This window comes from Perognathus longimembris, chromosome 6 (assembly GCF_023159225.1).
Source record: "Perognathus longimembris pacificus isolate PPM17 chromosome 6, ASM2315922v1, whole genome shotgun sequence".
NCBI lineage: Eukaryota > Metazoa > Chordata > Mammalia > Rodentia > Heteromyidae > Perognathus > Perognathus longimembris.
Genome location: NC_063166.1, coordinates 65770868 through 65787560, shown reverse-complemented (window position 1 = coordinate 65787560; position 16693 = coordinate 65770868). Strand labels below are relative to the sequence as shown.

At 50.6% G+C, this 16693-nt stretch overlaps 1 protein-coding gene and 1 long non-coding RNA gene across 3 annotated transcripts in view; one reads left to right on the top strand and one right to left on the bottom strand.

The window, feature by feature from the left end:
• Positions 1-5596: 5596 nt before the first annotated feature.
• Fkbp1a (FKBP prolyl isomerase 1A) overlaps positions 5597-16693 on the bottom strand; it is a 22184-nt gene continuing 11087 nt past the window's right edge. The window contains exons 3-5 of one of the 2 annotated variants that reach the window (XM_048348933.1): positions 13050-13162; positions 8502-8666; positions 5597-6648 (exon numbers count right to left, since the gene is read on the bottom strand). In XM_048348933.1, coding sequence (XP_048204890.1) covers positions 8538-8666; positions 13050-13162 — 242 coding nt within the window. In that variant the 3' untranslated portion in view covers positions 5597-6648; positions 8502-8537. The remainder of the gene's footprint in view (positions 6649-8501; positions 8667-13049; positions 13163-16693) is intronic. The other variant, XM_048348934.1, reaches the window with a different exon arrangement.
• The window catches only part of LOC125353333, a 25365-nt gene continuing 23310 nt past the window's right edge, over positions 14639-16693 (top strand). The window contains exon 1 of the long non-coding RNA XR_007211310.1: positions 14639-14652. This is a non-coding gene — a long non-coding RNA (uncharacterized LOC125353333). The remainder of the gene's footprint in view (positions 14653-16693) is intronic.

Genomic DNA, 16693 nt, shown 5'->3' with positions numbered 1-16693 from the left:
GAAACCTGTGATCTGACCAGGTTATATTTCTGTTTTGTTAAAGATTTGCAAGAACATCACAAGTAGATTTGAAACACAGGTGGCCAGCAACTCCCTAATAGCATCATGGCTCACTTGCACCCCCTTCCCACGGGGCCCAGCAGCTACTCAGAATCTTTCACCATAACACTGCACACAATGACTGTTTCTGGAGCTGGCCCATGAGGTGACACCCCTGTGCATCTGGAATAGGTACTCCCTCGTGGCAGAGCCTTGTTCTGTGGGCTTCTTACCTCTGTGGCCTAGCACTGTGCCTGGCCCATGACAGACTCTCAGTACAAACTGACTGGATAAATACATGAATGAAAGGCTGACTACAGTTATAAATGTACATATCCATTCTGACTTAAAAAGGTCGAACTGAGGTGTCAGATATGAGTCCCAGATCTGATGTTGTACCTCTCTGAGCTGCCATTTCCCTGGGTCCCTGCTTTCCAGGCTTTTCCCCAGAATGAGAGGAGTTAGGTAAAGTGTCTAGGACACAGCTGGATTTTGTGGATGTTGGTCTCATTGATTGCCAAGGACAAACACCAAGTCGTCTGGCTCAAGTGCTAATGGAGGCGCTCTTCATACAAGAAGGGAGAACAGTTGCTAGGCAAAGAAGTGGCTGCTGTGCACTCTGGGCCTCTGCACAGAGTCTGCAAGCGTGGCACAGCCCAGGCAGATGTACCTGCTGTGCAGCTGCCCTGCAGGGGGATACTGATGACAGAAACGGAGCTCCTTTGCTCCTTCGTGCTGCGTGCTCTGCTGGGACTGGTTGGAAGCTGCTCTCTACTCTTCACTGCAATCCCCAGGTGCGGAGACAGCTCCTTCCTTGCACAGGGCCAACACAGCCAACAGTAGCAAAGTTGGGCTTTAGCTGAGCACTGACAAAGGGGCCTGGGCCTCTACTTTGTACAGCTAAGGAATCCCACTAAAAGGTCCTTGGTGGGCCTTCCAGTCTTATTGGATGGTAAGAATGGAATTGTGGGGCTGGGGATATAGCCTAGTGGCAAGAGTGCCTGCCTCGGATACACGAGGCCCTAGGTTCGATTCCCCAGCACCACATATACAGAAAACGGCCAGAAGCGGCACTGTGGCTCAAGTGGCAGAGTGCTAGCCTTGAGCGGGAAGAAGCCAGGGACAGTGCTCAGGCCCTGAGTCCAAGGCCCAGGACTGGCCAAAAAAAAAAAAAAAGAATGGAATTGTGCCTCCATGTAGAGCTACATACAGGCTGGCAGACAGCCCATCAACTGCAGTACTGAAGTGCTTGATAGTTAAGGCACGCAGTCTCAGCCTCCCTTGCTCAGGTGTGCCTAGGGCAGGGGCCAGGCTGATCCCTCCGACTCTGTGCCTGCTAGGCCTTCCTTCCCAGCCTGAAGGCATCTATGAGTATGGAAGAGCCCCAAATGGAGAATCCTGCTTCTTACCGGGTCTTAAGTCTTCTTGTCTGTTAATCAGGAATCTGGTTCTGTACCAAAATTACTTGCCAGACCATGCCACTAAGCCACTGCTCTCTCAGTCTGTTGGCATATTCGTTTGAGGATCAAGTTAGATGGATTATCCTAGATGTTCCCCAACTCTATCTTCTCAGGTCCCACCAAGAGCCACATCAATGCCACTCAGTCCCCGCTGGGCCCCAGAGCTTGTCCATATCCCCTATGGGCATTTGGGCTCCTAAGACAAAACAAGCTCCACGCTATCTCTCAACTCTGTTCTTGCTGTTGCTTTTACAATGTTTGTACTAGTAAAGGCAGGCTCCATGCTGTACCAACAGGGAGCCCTGAGCACTTGTGGCCCCCAACACACTTATTTCTTGTGCACACCTGTAGGGGATGGCTATACCTTTAAGACCTGGGACTTCTGGCTGCTAGCTAGTCTCACCTCCTGGGTCTGAAACTGGAAGAGACAGCCAAACCAGCCCCACCTCTCGTTTGCGAGTATGTGTGTCATAATGGCGCAGTCGGGTGCCCAGAAGGCGGTTCTGTGGGAAGTGACGTTAGCCCATGGGGGAGGTCCTAGGGCGCTGCTCTTGGTCTAGCTCCTGGTCAGTCCCTCCCCTTCCCTCGTCATTACTGCTTTAAGTCTGATTGCTCCTCCCTTGAATAAACGGAAAAGCTCTTGAAGCTTCTCTGAGGTGTCCATGCTTACCCAGCCTCCTAGGCGAGTATAGGGAGGGGGAAGGGCATTCTCGCAGCCACATGCTGCCCGAGGCTACCCGTGGCCCTCACTCCTGAATTACTTCCTACTGGCCAGAGATATGTGTTGAGAGCGATAGGGGAACACATAAGGGGATGAAAGGCTTAGTCTCTCCACAAAGGAGAGGATAGATTTAGCCCGGCACACACCTACAGCAGCAGGGGCGTCCGTCTCTCCTCCAGGCCCTGGAAGGGGTGGTGTTGGAACAGCTGCCATCTCAAAGGAGGGAAAGAGGTCTCTCTGACAGCAAACACTGTGAGAGTGCCACTCCTCAGCCCGATCGCAGAGGGGCAGGGAAGTGCTGTCCACCACGTGCCTGGAATGTGGAACATAGGAAATACACAGAGGGTGACATTCACGGTCATCCCAGGGGAACAGATGACCCCAGAGCCCTACGCAGAGGACCTGCGTGGGGAGTGAGGAACCTGGAGAAGGAAAGGCATACCAAATGGCCCTGGCTACAGCTGCCATGAACTGAATAGTGGGTCCCTGGAACTCATGTGCTGAGGCAGAATCCCCAGTGTGAAAAGAGAGCGCTTTGGGGAAGTGGCATCCACTCTGTGAGGGAGCACAAGCAGAGGACCTGCTGGCCCAGTTCCCCCTCCACGCAGAGAGCAATGAGAGGGCAGGAGAAGCCTCCCAGTGACCCCCCCCCCCCATTAATGTGTGAGCCTAGCTTCTCACAGATGTAACCCCAGCTATCCAGGAAGCTCACAGCCCGGGAAGAGCGGCACCCGCTTTCCTGCAGCCCTTAGAGGGAAATGGGCTGCCGACTGGCAGGACCTTGCCTCAGGCCACACAGCAATTAGGCAGAAGCCAGCATCTAGGTCTTGTCCTGTTGCCAGCCTGGGAAAGCTGCCCAAGCAACCCTTTCACCTACTTTTGGCCTGATGTTGGAAGGCAGTCCGGGGTCAGGCAGGGAGAAGCACTAGGATCTTGAGAAATCTGATTGGGTCTACTTGGGCCTAGGCACGAGGGCTGCCCTGATAAAGCCCTGATTGCGCCAATGTCTTCTTTTTCTAGGGAGGAGACAGGAGTAGAGAGCAATCTTAGGGCATCATCTGGGGACCCACGGCTCAGGGCTCCCCTCTGCAGTGGGTACACCTGCTGGTAGTGCCCAGCTAAGTATGCTTATCACTTATCCAAGGAGGGGAGGCTGGGCTGTACCTTCCTGGTGAAGCAGCCGGACACACAGGAAAGCAGGAACAATGGACTCCTGACAGCAGGAGGCTGGGGTTTCTGAGCATGGGGCGGGGTGGCCTCTGAGCTGACTCACAGTAAAATGAACCATCAACATTTCAGAATAGTTAGTATGCCAGGAACTGAACAAAATGTATTTCAGAGACTTATCTTTTTTTTTTTGCAGGTCCTGGGGCTTTAACTCAGGGCCTGAGCACTGTCCCTGGCTTCTTTTTGCTCAAGGCTAGCACTCTACCACTTGAGCCACAGCGCCACTTCTGGCTTTTTCTGCTGAGGAATTGAACCTAGGGCTTCATGCATGCTAGGCAAGCACTCTACCACTAAGCCACATTCCCAGTCCCTCAGAGACTATCGCAAAGGCCTCATCGCCTCCATCTTACAGATGAAAGGAGTTTAAATGATCAAGGCAAATAGTGAAAAAGATTTGAACCCCGGCAGCCTGGCTTTAGACCTATGCTGTACTTTCAAGTATGTACATGTACACATGTACCTACATGCACCTATGCGTGTACTCACACGTCTTTTACTCTATCATTGCTGGGGTTGGACCGCTTGCTCACAGCTGGTGCTCTACCACATCCAGTACTCCCTTAGTCTTTATATTTTTTGTCAGTCCTGGGGCTTGAACTCAGGGTGTGGACGCTATCCTAGAGCTTGTTTGTTCAAGTGCTCTAACCACTCTGGGCCACAACTCCACTTTAGTTTTGGGGGTGGATAATTAGACCTGAGTCTCATGGACTTTCCTGCCCAGGCTTTGAACCACTGGTGCCCTCCCATGTTTTTTGTTTTGTTTTGGGGGTGTGGAGGGAGCCATTTCTGAGGCTTGAACTCAGGGCCTTGCACTCTGCTTGACTTTTTTAGCTCAAGGCTGGCACTTTACCATTTGTGTCACAATCTACTTCTGGAACCCAGGATCAAACTAACAAAACCTATTTGTTCACAAACTTGAGGTGAGGGAAACCCTTCTATAACCCACTATCATGAGCAGGTTCAAAGGTGCGCAAGAACAGGCATACGGAAACATGAAGTGCTGCTTTGGCAAACCTTCCATTAGGTATTCGTGGAAGCCAGGGAGAGACTAACTGGCTAAGGACTTTGAGCCATCCATCCTTGATCAGCTGCGAAGGGCAATGAGCAGTTTGGGAACCTTTCAGAAGAGGAAAGAGGGAGCGTTTTCTGTGGCTTGCCATTTCCACATGGGGGCCGATAGGAAACCAACTTTCATTAGTTTTCACTAGTAGGTGGGTGGGTGGGGGGGCTATTATTTAAACCATCCATTTCAAATAATTAACCTATTACAGCTGGAAGGCATTTTAAAATTCTCGTCAGTCTGACCACTAGGGTCTCCACTCCTACCCTAGGTCCATCTAACAAAAGGAAAAACTCAAAATATGGCAATATGGTGTCTAAGCAATGGCAGATGTAAGTGGAATTACAAATGTTTCCCTGAAACCCAGGACTATGAATGGAACCACCATGTTCTTCAAAAGCAAAAAAAAAAAGGGAAAGAAATGCAAAATGCATTTGGGCACTGGTGGCTCACACCTATAAGCCTAGCTACTCAGGAGGCTGAGATCTGAGGATTGCAGTTCAAAGCCAGCCTGGCAGGAAAGTCCCTGAGACTCTGAAAACTGGAAGTGTGCTGTGGGTCAAGTGGTAGAGCTCAGGGACAGCACCGAGGCAGAGTTCAAGCCCTACAACAAATAAAAGGAGTGTGGGTGGGTGGGCAAAATGCAGTAAAGCCATCAAACCATTTCTGGCTAGGCCCTTGCTCCTTTATTAAGAGAGCCTGGTTATGGTCTGCCTGTCTCAAGATCTTGCTCTCCAGATTCATTCTAGCCAGTGAACATGGGAAATGGGAAAGTGGCGCTGGTGTAAGACCCTTCACAGACTGCGCATTTTATAATAAATACATCCCTCACTGTTCTGGAAGCGGAGTCGAAGACCAAAGTGCTGCTGCCTAGCAAGTACCATCTGGCTGTGCTACGGAAAAGCCCAGCTCAGCGCTCAACCCGGAGCCGGGGATGGGCAGGGATCCCGACTCTCCCAGACTGACTCTCCAACCCAGTGGCCCCCAGGGGACCCTGGCTGCTACTCAGCCAAGTACACACCCTTGGAGACTCTGTCCTACTGTCCCCCACCAACCCCTGCCCCCTAAGGAACCACCATGACGACTTGCTGAGAAAAGCCAGCATAAAGCACTTTTATTGCAATAATAAAACTCATGTGTGGTGCGGGGTGGGGAAGTGGAACAAAGCGACGATTTCTCTCACCAGATCACTACACCAGACAGCAAAGGGCGAGAGGGGCCAGGGAAGGGAAGGCCGGGACACTGCTAGGAGCCGAGAGCCGAGCATCAAAACCCAGGAGATGCTGAAGCTGCGATGACCAGCATCATTTTCTCAGGGAACACTCAAGGATTTGTCATGATTGCTGGGCTTTCATTGGGTGGTAAGTCTACAAACAGCACCTTCAATTTAAACTTTCAATTAAAGTTCTTAAAATTTAGGAAGTGGAGCTTGATAGTTCTGAGATTACAAAAGTCTTGAAAATTCATTAGAAAAACCACAGGATGAAAAAAAAAAAAAAGAAATCAAGTCAGGTCACTAAGGTTTCAGAGGTCCCTGGCAGCCGGGGACAGATCCCTGGAGCGCCCAGCATCGCAGTGAGCGACCGCAGGTTTCAGAGGCGGCGGAGGGGCTCACAGAGGCTGCTCCCACGTACCCCCTTCCGTTCTGGGCAGGGTTTTCAATTGAACAGAAGGACCTCGCACATTGGAGAACAAGTCAGCCCTCCACAGCGTCTCAAATCTGCTATGGCTTTGCAGCGCAGCAGCAAGAATGATTCAATATATAATAGATAAAAATTTCATCCAAAAAAATAAAATAAAGGTTCTTGCAACCCCCACCCCAACACCAATTCCTAGTCTAAAGTTAACCCATCACTTGTGCTGTTAATACTTGACAAGATGCTTAATTGGAAACCTAGACCCAAGAGACTGAAACTGAATCTTCACCCCCCAAAATGGAAACAAAATACGAGGTTCATGGCATATGGTTCAGGTACACACACACATACGAGGAGGAAGAGAGGAAGTAGAGGTGTCAGAAGCAAAGCCGAGTGACAGAACACGTTCGGTCGGGGCAGATGTTCAGAGTAGTGGGCGTCAGGAGCTCCGGATGGCCTCGTGTGCAGCGTCTGGAGGCACCAGATCCTTCCATGGCAAATCTGCTGGGACAGAAGACCAAACTGTGAGTGCCAGCGACTCCGTGCTCTTCGAGAGGATAGAGACAAGGCCATCTGCCCTGCCAAGCCTCACTCCCATGGCTGAGAGGTCTTTCTGGACCAAGCCACCTTCCTTCCAGCTGGACCGCCAGATGGGCTTCAGCTGGACTCCCAGGTGCATGTCCTTCTGTTCAGTGGGCTCCCGTTGTTCCTTTTGCTCTTTTGTTGTTAACCTCAGGTTAGGTTTAGCATGCTGAGGACAGAAGGAGGCGGTCCCCCATACTGCTCTCCATCCACTTCCCCATTAGCCCTGCCTCAGGGTTGGCTTGAAAAGCTTCCCAGATGTGTCGCCCAGCCTGAAGGCCACAGCCCTGAACTGGTAATTTGTCCTGGAGGATAGACTTGGAAACCTGTCTCCGGCACTCATTCAGATCTCCTGCTCTGTAGGATGCCCTCTGGCTTTTGAGACCTTTAAAACAAGCAGCATGAGATGTTCTCTGGCTGTGGTGTCACTGTTACTTACAGCCACTGACCTTTCCTTCCCCAGCCTCCAGCATAACCAGTTTAGAGAAAGTCTGTTCCCTAAACAGCATTTATGTCCAGATGACTCCCGTCTCAAGGGAGCAGGCAGGGCCTCTGGGCCAGGCACAGACCACAGGGAATACCGAGGAGCTGTGGTGATGGGGCTTTCTTCCTGGTGGGAAGGACAAACAAGCCAGCATTGTGAAAGCTGGGTGGGCCTGGCTGTGTGCTTACAACGGGGGTCCAGACTGCTGCGAGGGAATGCTGCTGATATTGAATTCGCCTCTCCAAGAAGCCCCCAGCAAGACAAGCTTTCAAATGGAAGGATCCCCTCCCAGCCCCTGGCTGTGCCCTCCTGGATGGAGCGGCTAAAAGGGTGCGAACTGGAAGGTCTGGACCAAATCTGGACAAGGAAAATGGCATTCACATGTTTAGAATTCTAGTACCTTTGTGAAAAGGGTGCCAGTGAGATACAGAGTCTAGTGTCATGAAAAGAGGGTACACAGTGAGTTCAGGAAATAGCGCTGGTCCTTAGCACTGCCTAGACATGCCCTTGAGGGTCCTCCTCCCTAAGCCGGGTGCCCATCTGCTGCACAGGAGGGCAGACCCAGGTCCCTTCCCAGGGCTGTCTGATCCAAGCACATCCTTTCCACCTCTGAGTATCCTGGGACCTCAGCTCCCACTCTGCTCACTAACAGGTGGGTCTGGGGTCCTGCACTTGTTCCCGGAGAGCTCATTTCACAGGCAGTGACTGCAAACTGTATGGATGAGAGCCAAACAAGCTGGACATAGTGCTTGTGTCAGGGATGCTGACTAGTTTCTAGAAACGAGGCAGAGCAAAGCCAATAATGCTTTTAGAAACATGGCCTGTGGTTCCAGACCTCCTCAGTTTAGTTAATAAGCTACATATAAAAACACTTCATAAACAGCTGCCATCCCACAAGTTCCTTCAAGACATGCCAACCTGGGCTGGGAATATGGCCTAGTGGCAAGAGTGCTTGCCTCGTATACATGAAGCCCAGGGTTCGATTCCCCAGCACCACATATATAGAAAACAGCCACAAGTGACGCTGTGGCTCAAGTGAAAACAAGCCAGGGACAGTGCTCAGGCCCTGAGTCCAAGGCCCAGGACTGGCAAAACAAAACAAAAGACATGCCAACCTTCCCTTAAGGTGGCCATCTTTACATTCAGGTATTTTTAATTTGATCATTACCAATGGGGGGTGGGGGAGGGGAGAGGGAGACTCAGTAAGGGAAGAACGAGGAAGTCCTGTGCCACTCACAAATGTGGGTGACAGGAGGAGCAAAAGTAAGGTCTTCCAGCATCGTTTCCTTACCCACGAACAGGGAGCTAAGGGAGGAGGCCATTTCTGTCATTCCAGTCTTAGAAGCTCCACATCAAAGATCAGAGTGGCGTTTGGTGGGATGATGCCAGGGTGCCCGGTGGCTCCATATGCATAGTCTGGAGAGATAGTGAGCTTGGCTCTCTGACCCACACTCATCTGTGAAGAGAGGAAGGAAGAAGCTCAGCCAGGCTCACTTCGGCTCCCTGTGGAAGCAGAACTGGAGATGGCGACGTGCGTGTTCTCTGGGCAGGGCAGGGCAGGGCGGTAGTGACTAGCCACAGTAGTGTCTGCAGCTGCCGCTGCCGCCACCAGAACATCAGACAGCCTCCCAGCTCCCAATAGCATTAAAGACTGCTGACTGACTCTGCTTTCTACCCAGGTCTTACTGATGGACAGCAGGCAGAGGGTCAGAGGTCAGGGGTCCAGCACGGGGATCCACCAAGATGGGTTCCACGATCCCAAGGCTATGAAAACCTGCAGATGCTCAAGGCTCTTACATACAGTGTGTGCACACGCCCCAATCCACCCTCCGTATAGTCTTTGTTTCTTCATGTGTGGATGCGAGTGTCTCTGACCTTTCATGATCAGTCTTTGCTTCAAGGTATATAGTAACGCTAGCAAGTTTCCTTTTAAAGCTTAGTATGAAATGTTAACTATCTTTCCCCATTTAAGTTTACATTACTCTGCCAAGAGAAACAGTCTAAGGCTGAAGTCACCTGAAGCGTGGACACCCTGCCATGATTAGCCTGGCCTCCGTGTGCTCTGGGCCCACAGCACAGATGCAACTTCTCTCTCCCCAAACAGTTTCAACCTGTGGCCGGCTCAACCTATGCACGTGGGAACTCTGAAGACAGAGGGCTCAATGGACTTGGATCAAATCTTTGGCTTACAGAAAACACATGGATAAAGTAGTATTTGGGGTATTTTTCAGTGCTTCTACAGCACACTAAAGTTATGACAGAAGCAGGTGTACCACTGTGTACACACAAACGTTTGTTTTTCTTAATATAATTTTATTATTAATATAATAATATATATAGAATGATGTTATTCAGAGGTGGGGTTACCATTTCATACTTCAGGTAATGTGTGTATTTAATTTTCAGGACAATGTCACCTCTTCCTTTGCCCTCCCCCCAGCTCTCCCCTCCCATTCCTGCCCCTTTTCATAGCTCATTTTCCACAGATACAGAACAGCATGACTGCATTGGTTCCTTCTCCCCTTTCCTTTTTGTGTTCCCCTCTTTCTGCACGCACGTGCGCACACACACACACATACACAGCAAAAACCACTGCATAAAAAATAAACATTAAAAAAAACCCACCATGGTTAGTGTGCCAGTTATGCCTGAAACCCTAGCTGCTCAGGAGGCTGAGATATGAGGATGGTGGTTCGAAGCCAGCCCAGGCAGGAAAGTCGGTGAGACTCATCTCCAATAAACTACTCAGAAAAAGAATAGCCTTGAGCGAAAAGAAGCTCAGAGACAGCACATAGGCCTTGAGTTCAAGCTCTAGGACCGGCAACAACAAAAATAAAACCCATCTTTCCATTTCCTGGAATTCATTTCAATAAGTGGTATTTTAAATGTTCAGAGAGACTACACCTTCATTCCTTCCCTAAGTGTATCCTCCTTTAGTCTGTGTGTGAATGCCCACAGTTCTGTAGAGGTTCTATCATGTCCAATTACACTTCAGATCTAGCTTTCAAATATGAGAAAACATGCTTCATATGTCCCTCTGAGTTTGAATTACCCTACTTAGCATGATTTGTTTTAGGTCCTACCAATGCTCTGCAAATGACATCATCTTATTTTGGGTTTTTTTTTGTTTTTTGCCAGTCCTGGGGCTTGAACTCAGGGCCTGGGCACTGTCCCTGGCTTCTTTTTGCTCAAGGCTAGCACTCTACCCCTGAGCCACAGTGCCACGTCCTGCTTTTTCTATATATATGGTGCCGAGGAATCAAACCCAGGGCTCCATGAATGCTAGGCAAGCACTCTACTGCTAAACCACATTCCCAGTCCCCCCCCCCCACCCCGCCGTCATTTTTTTTGCAGTCCTAGGGGCTTGGGACTCAGGGCCTGAGCACTGTTTCTGGCTTCCTTTTGTTCAAGGCAAGCACTCTACCACTTGAGCCACAGTGCCACTTCTGACATTTTCTGTGTATGTGGTGCTGAGGAATCAAACCCAGGGCTTCATGCACACTAGGCAAGCACTCTACCACTAAGCCACATTCCCAGCCCCTATTTCTCCTTTTAGACAGCACATGTGTATTCCTGGTTCTCTGATGAGGAAGGCAAGAGTGAAATGCAGCTTCTAATGCAGCTCAGAACCCATTCTTCCCACAGCTCCCCTCAGAAGTTGGGACATGCTGGACCAAGGTGGTGAGTACAGGCAAAAGGTTATGGCTTCCTGAGCACTACTGGCTCACTACTGGCAAACTACTCAGGAGGCCGAGATCTGAGGATCACAGTTTGAAGACTGCCTGGGCAGAAAACCCTATTAGACTCTTATTTCTAAGCACCAAAAAAAGCCAAAAGTGGAGCTGTGGCTAAGTAAAACAGTAGAGCAAAAAAGCTCAAGGACTGTGATCAGGCCCTGAGACCAAACGCCAGGACTGGTGCGCATGAGCACGCGTGCACGCACGCGCACACACATACACACGCACGCACACACACACACACACACTCAGCTAGACAAACAAGCTTATGGTTTTATCTAATGAAATGTGAAACAATTATCTCTGTTGATTCAGCAATTGTCCTTCTAGAACATTCTGCTAATAATCTGAATGTCTGTGACAAGGGAATGGTTTAGCACGCCTGCATAGGAAGATGCCCAGGTGATGATACTGGATGAAGAAAGGCAGTTGCCAGACACGACTTGTAGCAGGGTTCCACACAGGAATACATGTCAAACCCAAACTAACCATGAAATACATGAAGGGGACTTTAATTTTAGGAGGAGAATTTAAAGATGTGCTACATAGTATTTCTTGCCAGTGATGGAGCTGTAACACTGAAGCCAAGCCTCTTAAGCCTCGCCAAGCTGGGGACATAAAGTAGGCTGATGACAATACTGCTCAACGGCACCTATGGCACCTGGGCCTTAAAACCCATGCCACTGTTCCAGGGCTGGGATAGTCACAGGCTGCACTGTGCAATGGTTGGCATGGGAGACGGGGATGGCCAGATCACAGGAGATGGGGGAAACAGCATGGCTGGAAGGGTTTCCCAAGGGAAGAAAACCACACAGGGTCTCATCCTTGTACTGCCAACCCACAACTTTGCGCAACCTGGGAAGGGGAAAGGCCTAACAAATTTGGAAACGACACTGTATTTGGAGATACATCGTGCACTCTGGAAAAGAGATCCATGGAAATCTTCCTTTTTAGCCAGACACCAAATGGCTCATGCACATTATCCTGGCTACTCTGGAGGCTGAGATACGAGGATTGTGGTTCTAAGCCAGTCCAGGCAGAAAAGCCTGAAGGACTCCATTTCCAACTAACCAGTAAAATGCTGAGCTGGTAGCATGGCTAAAGTGGCAGAGTGCCAGCTGCAAGCAAGAAAGCCAAGAGTATAAGGCCCTGAGTTCAAGCTCCAGTACTGGTGTACACACATGCACACACACAGAGGAAGAGAGGGAAGAAAGAAAAAAAGGAGACTAATTATACACCACAGATATAATTATAAAGCCTCCCTAGGTTCAGCCTACTATAAACATTTCTTTACCTGGCTAAAGCCAAGGAAAAATTCCTAGCCTCCCTGAAGGACAGAGTCCAACCACAAGTTGGCAAGCCTGGGCACCCTACTGTCTCTTGGGAGTTCTGCAGTGCTGGCATAGTAAGAGTTGTTTCCACAAATCCCGAAGGAAGAGGGCAGGAAACACTGGAGACAAACAAAATGACCTTTGTCCAATCTCTGAAGGTGTCTGCTACATGTTGTCAAGAAGACACACACAAAAGCAACATGAGAGAGCATTTCCTACCATCTCAGTGCCAGTCAAGCCGCAAAGGCCACTGGAGGAGTTTGGGGGGGGGGGGTGTCCTTCACAGCCCACCTGCTGGTGCTGGTTGAGACCTGATTCCCAGGAATGGCAACTTGGCGAGAGTTGCCAAGAGATGATGGCTGCGTGTGGCCTTTGGGCCACTAGCCGCTTTCCAGACCTGCCTGATCCCAACATGCACAGACGGCTGTGCTGTCTACTTTAAGACATTTGAAATGATTCCGGTGTGACCAATCATCACCCACCAAGGGGCTACTGTGCAGCTGGACCCTGGCACAGAGAGTAAGGAGAGAAAAGCAATGTGCGGAACAACGTTGCGCATGGGTGAAGGCAGGGAAGAAGCAGGGTGGATGCACACAGAAACTACAAAACAACCAACAGGCATGTGTCGGGTTATCGGGTAGACAGGCCAGGATGAGGAGACTTTATACTTTACCTTATACTTCATACTTTCCTTTAGCCAGGTGAGCATGCTACCCTTTACAGTAAGGTAAAGTGAAGACACCAGGAAATGAAACAATGAGAGCAGCGTACCTGGGCCACCCCTTCTTCCCAGCCTCGGATCACTTCCTGCTTGCCTAGCACAAACTTAAAGGGCTTGTTTCTGTCCCGAGAGGAATCAAATTTCTTTCCATCTTCCAGCATCCCTGTGAAAAAGGGCAGTGGTAACATGAGCAACAGGAGAAATGGCACGAGGCAAGTCAGAGCGTGTGCAGGGCCCATCCCAGACGTTAACGAGGGCCCGGCGAGGGGCGGGAGGCCAGGCTGTGGCAGAGCCCTCCCCCAGCCCGCCCCCCAAGTCCAGGGGGCTCTGCTCTGAGCCCAGCAGTTAAGTCATCACAAAGACATCGCCTCTCAAGGCGACTGTGATTGTGGGCCCTCTGCCTGCACAGGAACTCGCAGTGCAGCAAACAGTATTTGCCGATTCCCCCCACCGGCTAGCATCTGTCACAGGCACTGTTGTATGCACACTGCTCCTCTAACCTCTCTGCCCCTACTGCCCGACGGCTGCGAGCCCCTGCTAGCTCCTCTCCAGGTGGGGTGACTGGTGCTCAGGGGTACGCATGAGCACCAGCCCCCGACTGGAGGGGCGGGGGAGGGGAAAGGCAGACACCAGGTCTCCCAGCTTTCTGGCGCCAAGGCTCTCCTAGCATTCAGGAACCTGGACACAGGCCGACTCCAGAGTTCTCACGATCCTCCCGGAAAAGGAGAAGCGTAACCACAGGTGAGAGCACACAGGCAGCACAAAGTCCACGAGAACCCGCTCGGAGGGGTGCCCACCCCACCCTCCCCGCAGCACCACCCCCACTTCAGACACAGAGAAGTGACAGAACCTGACAAAGGGGTAAAGCCAGACTAGAAATCTAAACACCGCGTCCTTTTCTCCTGGACGCTCTCCCAGGAGCCAGGCAGACCGGAACAGTGGCCGCCAACAAAGGGGGGAGGGTATTGTCCAGGGATGGAGACCCATGGGGTGAGTGCCAAGAGGAGGGAGGAAAAGACATCTGTGGCAGACATCTGCCACTTCCTCGTCACAGGCGTTATCAGCGCTCTGGCTCCTCCATGCAGATAGCAACCCGACTCGGAGGTCCCTGCGGCCCCACGCCATGGGGGACGGCTGATGCTGATCCGAGCGGACACAATCCGGACTTTCCTGGCAGTCGAGGGGGGCATCCCCCCCCCCAGGGTCAACTCTTTGTGCTCAGGGAGGAGGGGACCCCGAGAGAACCGCAGCACTCCACATCAATGTGCAAGGACAGGGAAGCATAGACGAAAGCTTCGCCACAGCGGCCAGACCTGCAGACCTGCAGGAAACGGAGGCAGGGCCGCCCGAGAGGAGCCACATGTCCTGGCGTCCCAGCTGAGGGCAAGAGGGAGACATTAGGGGGAGATCTGCCCCCCATGTGACACAAGGCCTGGAGCCGGCAGGACCTGAGAGGCTCCGTCCTGGCCTAGGCACCCAGCTCTCCACGCACACCAGCCCCCTCTGAGCTCCACTTCCCACGTGCAGAGGCGGGAGGAGGACATGATTCGCAGGATCCCTTCCCTACGCAGACACCTCCTGAGACGGCTGCTAACGGACAGGAGGCTACCAGTGCCTGGGCTCTGGAACCCACCTAACGCCACACCAGTGCCAGTGGGGCTGGGCGGGAGCTTTATTTAGCTTCGTGGGGACAATGAACCATGAAGGAGGCCGATAACCAGAAATAGCCTCTTGCGGGCCCAAGCTCTTCCCAGCAGACCTTGAGTTGAGACCCAGGACAAAAGTGTGGTCTCTGAGACTGACTGCAGCCTGGCAGGGCAAAACCCAGCAAGATGCACCCAGAGGGGCAGCCAGCACCAAGGCTGCAGCACAGTCCTGATCCACGGCCCCCCGTTCCTCTTTCTGATTTCCTTTCCCACCTAGAAAATGAATCAGAGATGGTCTAAGCCTTTCCTTATACCAGGGCTGGTGTAGGTGGGCATACAGGTCCGTTTGGGCAGCAGGACCTACTTAGCTTAGGCTATTTCACCTACTGTGAACATCTCCTAGGGTTCCAGAAAAGCCCTACCTCTACTTCTTGTTGAATGTTGTATGATGACGTGAGGTCTGGAGCTACAGCAACCTTGTAACCACTAGACATCAGGAACACCACAGGTAGTTACCTCAGTGAAACACTTCCCAACTATCTCCCTCAGGACTTGGTTTCCACAATCTCCAAACTATGGAAATAGCAAAAAGACTGGTGGTTGCCAGGACTGGGAGTGTGAAGCAGTGGGATTTTCAGGTAGCATAAATGACTTTCATGTTTCTACAGCAGTAGAGACCATCACACATTTGTGTGATGTACCAGGATATGTACCAGGAGTGAATCCTATCATAGGGACTCTGTGTATGAACTCTAGGTGATTATTTTGTGGGCCAGTCACTATGCATGTTGAAGACTGGTAGGTATTTGAGAAATGAGAAATCATTTTGCCTTTTTTTTCCATTTTGTTGAGAACTTGAAACTGCTTAAAAAAAAAAAAGAAAACTTTACATCCTTTTTTACAAAAAGCTCTGTCTGGCTTTGACATGATTTTCAGTCAATTGCAGTGGAGTGTACCATAAATGGTATGTTCAAGAGCATCACAGCTGAAGGCCAGCCCAACTGGAAAAGTCAGCAAGACTCCATCTCAGCAGAGGGAAGCCAAACATGGTGACACATGCCTATAGTCCCAGCATCTGTGCAAAGCCTGAAATATGTAGATTATGGTCTAGGCCCCAATAAGAAGCAAGCCCTACCTAGTTCGGGCGCTAGTGGCTCACACCTGTAATCCTAGCTACTCAGGAGATCTAAGCACTGCGATTCAAAGCCAGCCTGGGCAGGAAAGCCCATGAGACTACCTCCAATTAACTACCAGGAGAAAAACATAAGCCAGAAGTGGAGCTGTGGCTCAAATGGCAGAGTGCTAGCTTTTAGCAAAGCTCAGGGACAGAGACCAGGGTCCTGAGTTCAAGCCCCAGGAATGGAACAACAGCAACAACAAAAAAGACACCATCTTAATCAACAAAGTTGGGTGCCAGTGGCTCAATGCCTGCAATCTGAGCTACTCAGGAGGCTGAAATTTAAGGATCAAAGTTCGAAGCCAGCTTAGGCCTTAAGTGAAAGTGAAAAAGCTCAGGGACAATATCTAGACCCAGAGTTCAAGACCCAGTACTGGCACACACACACACATCCGGCATTGTCACTATTCATCAGAACCCATCAAACTGAGAAGACAGACCTCATCAGGTATGGGGGATGAAGGCACAGGAATCCTCCACCACTGGCGATGGTTACAGAAGCTCCTCTGAAGAACAGCCTGGTAGTTTAAACACACACCTCCCCTACGTCCACTCCATTCCACTCCTAGGTATTTATCCCAGAGAATTTGCCCACACAAAGGCTTGTGCACAAATTTGCAAAGCAGGTTTAGCTAGAAAAGCCCCAAACTAGGAACCAACCTGAACATCTACCAGCTGGAGAATGGTTAAGTATATTCATACAGAGAAAATTACTCAGCAATAAAAGAGAGGAGAGGGGAGACAAAAAAACAACATATTGCTATATGGAAGACGGAGGAGTATCAAAGTAATTACATGGAGTAAAAGAAGCCAGACAAAAGGAGCGCATACTGTACAATTCCATTTACCTGGAACTTTAGAAATGTAAACT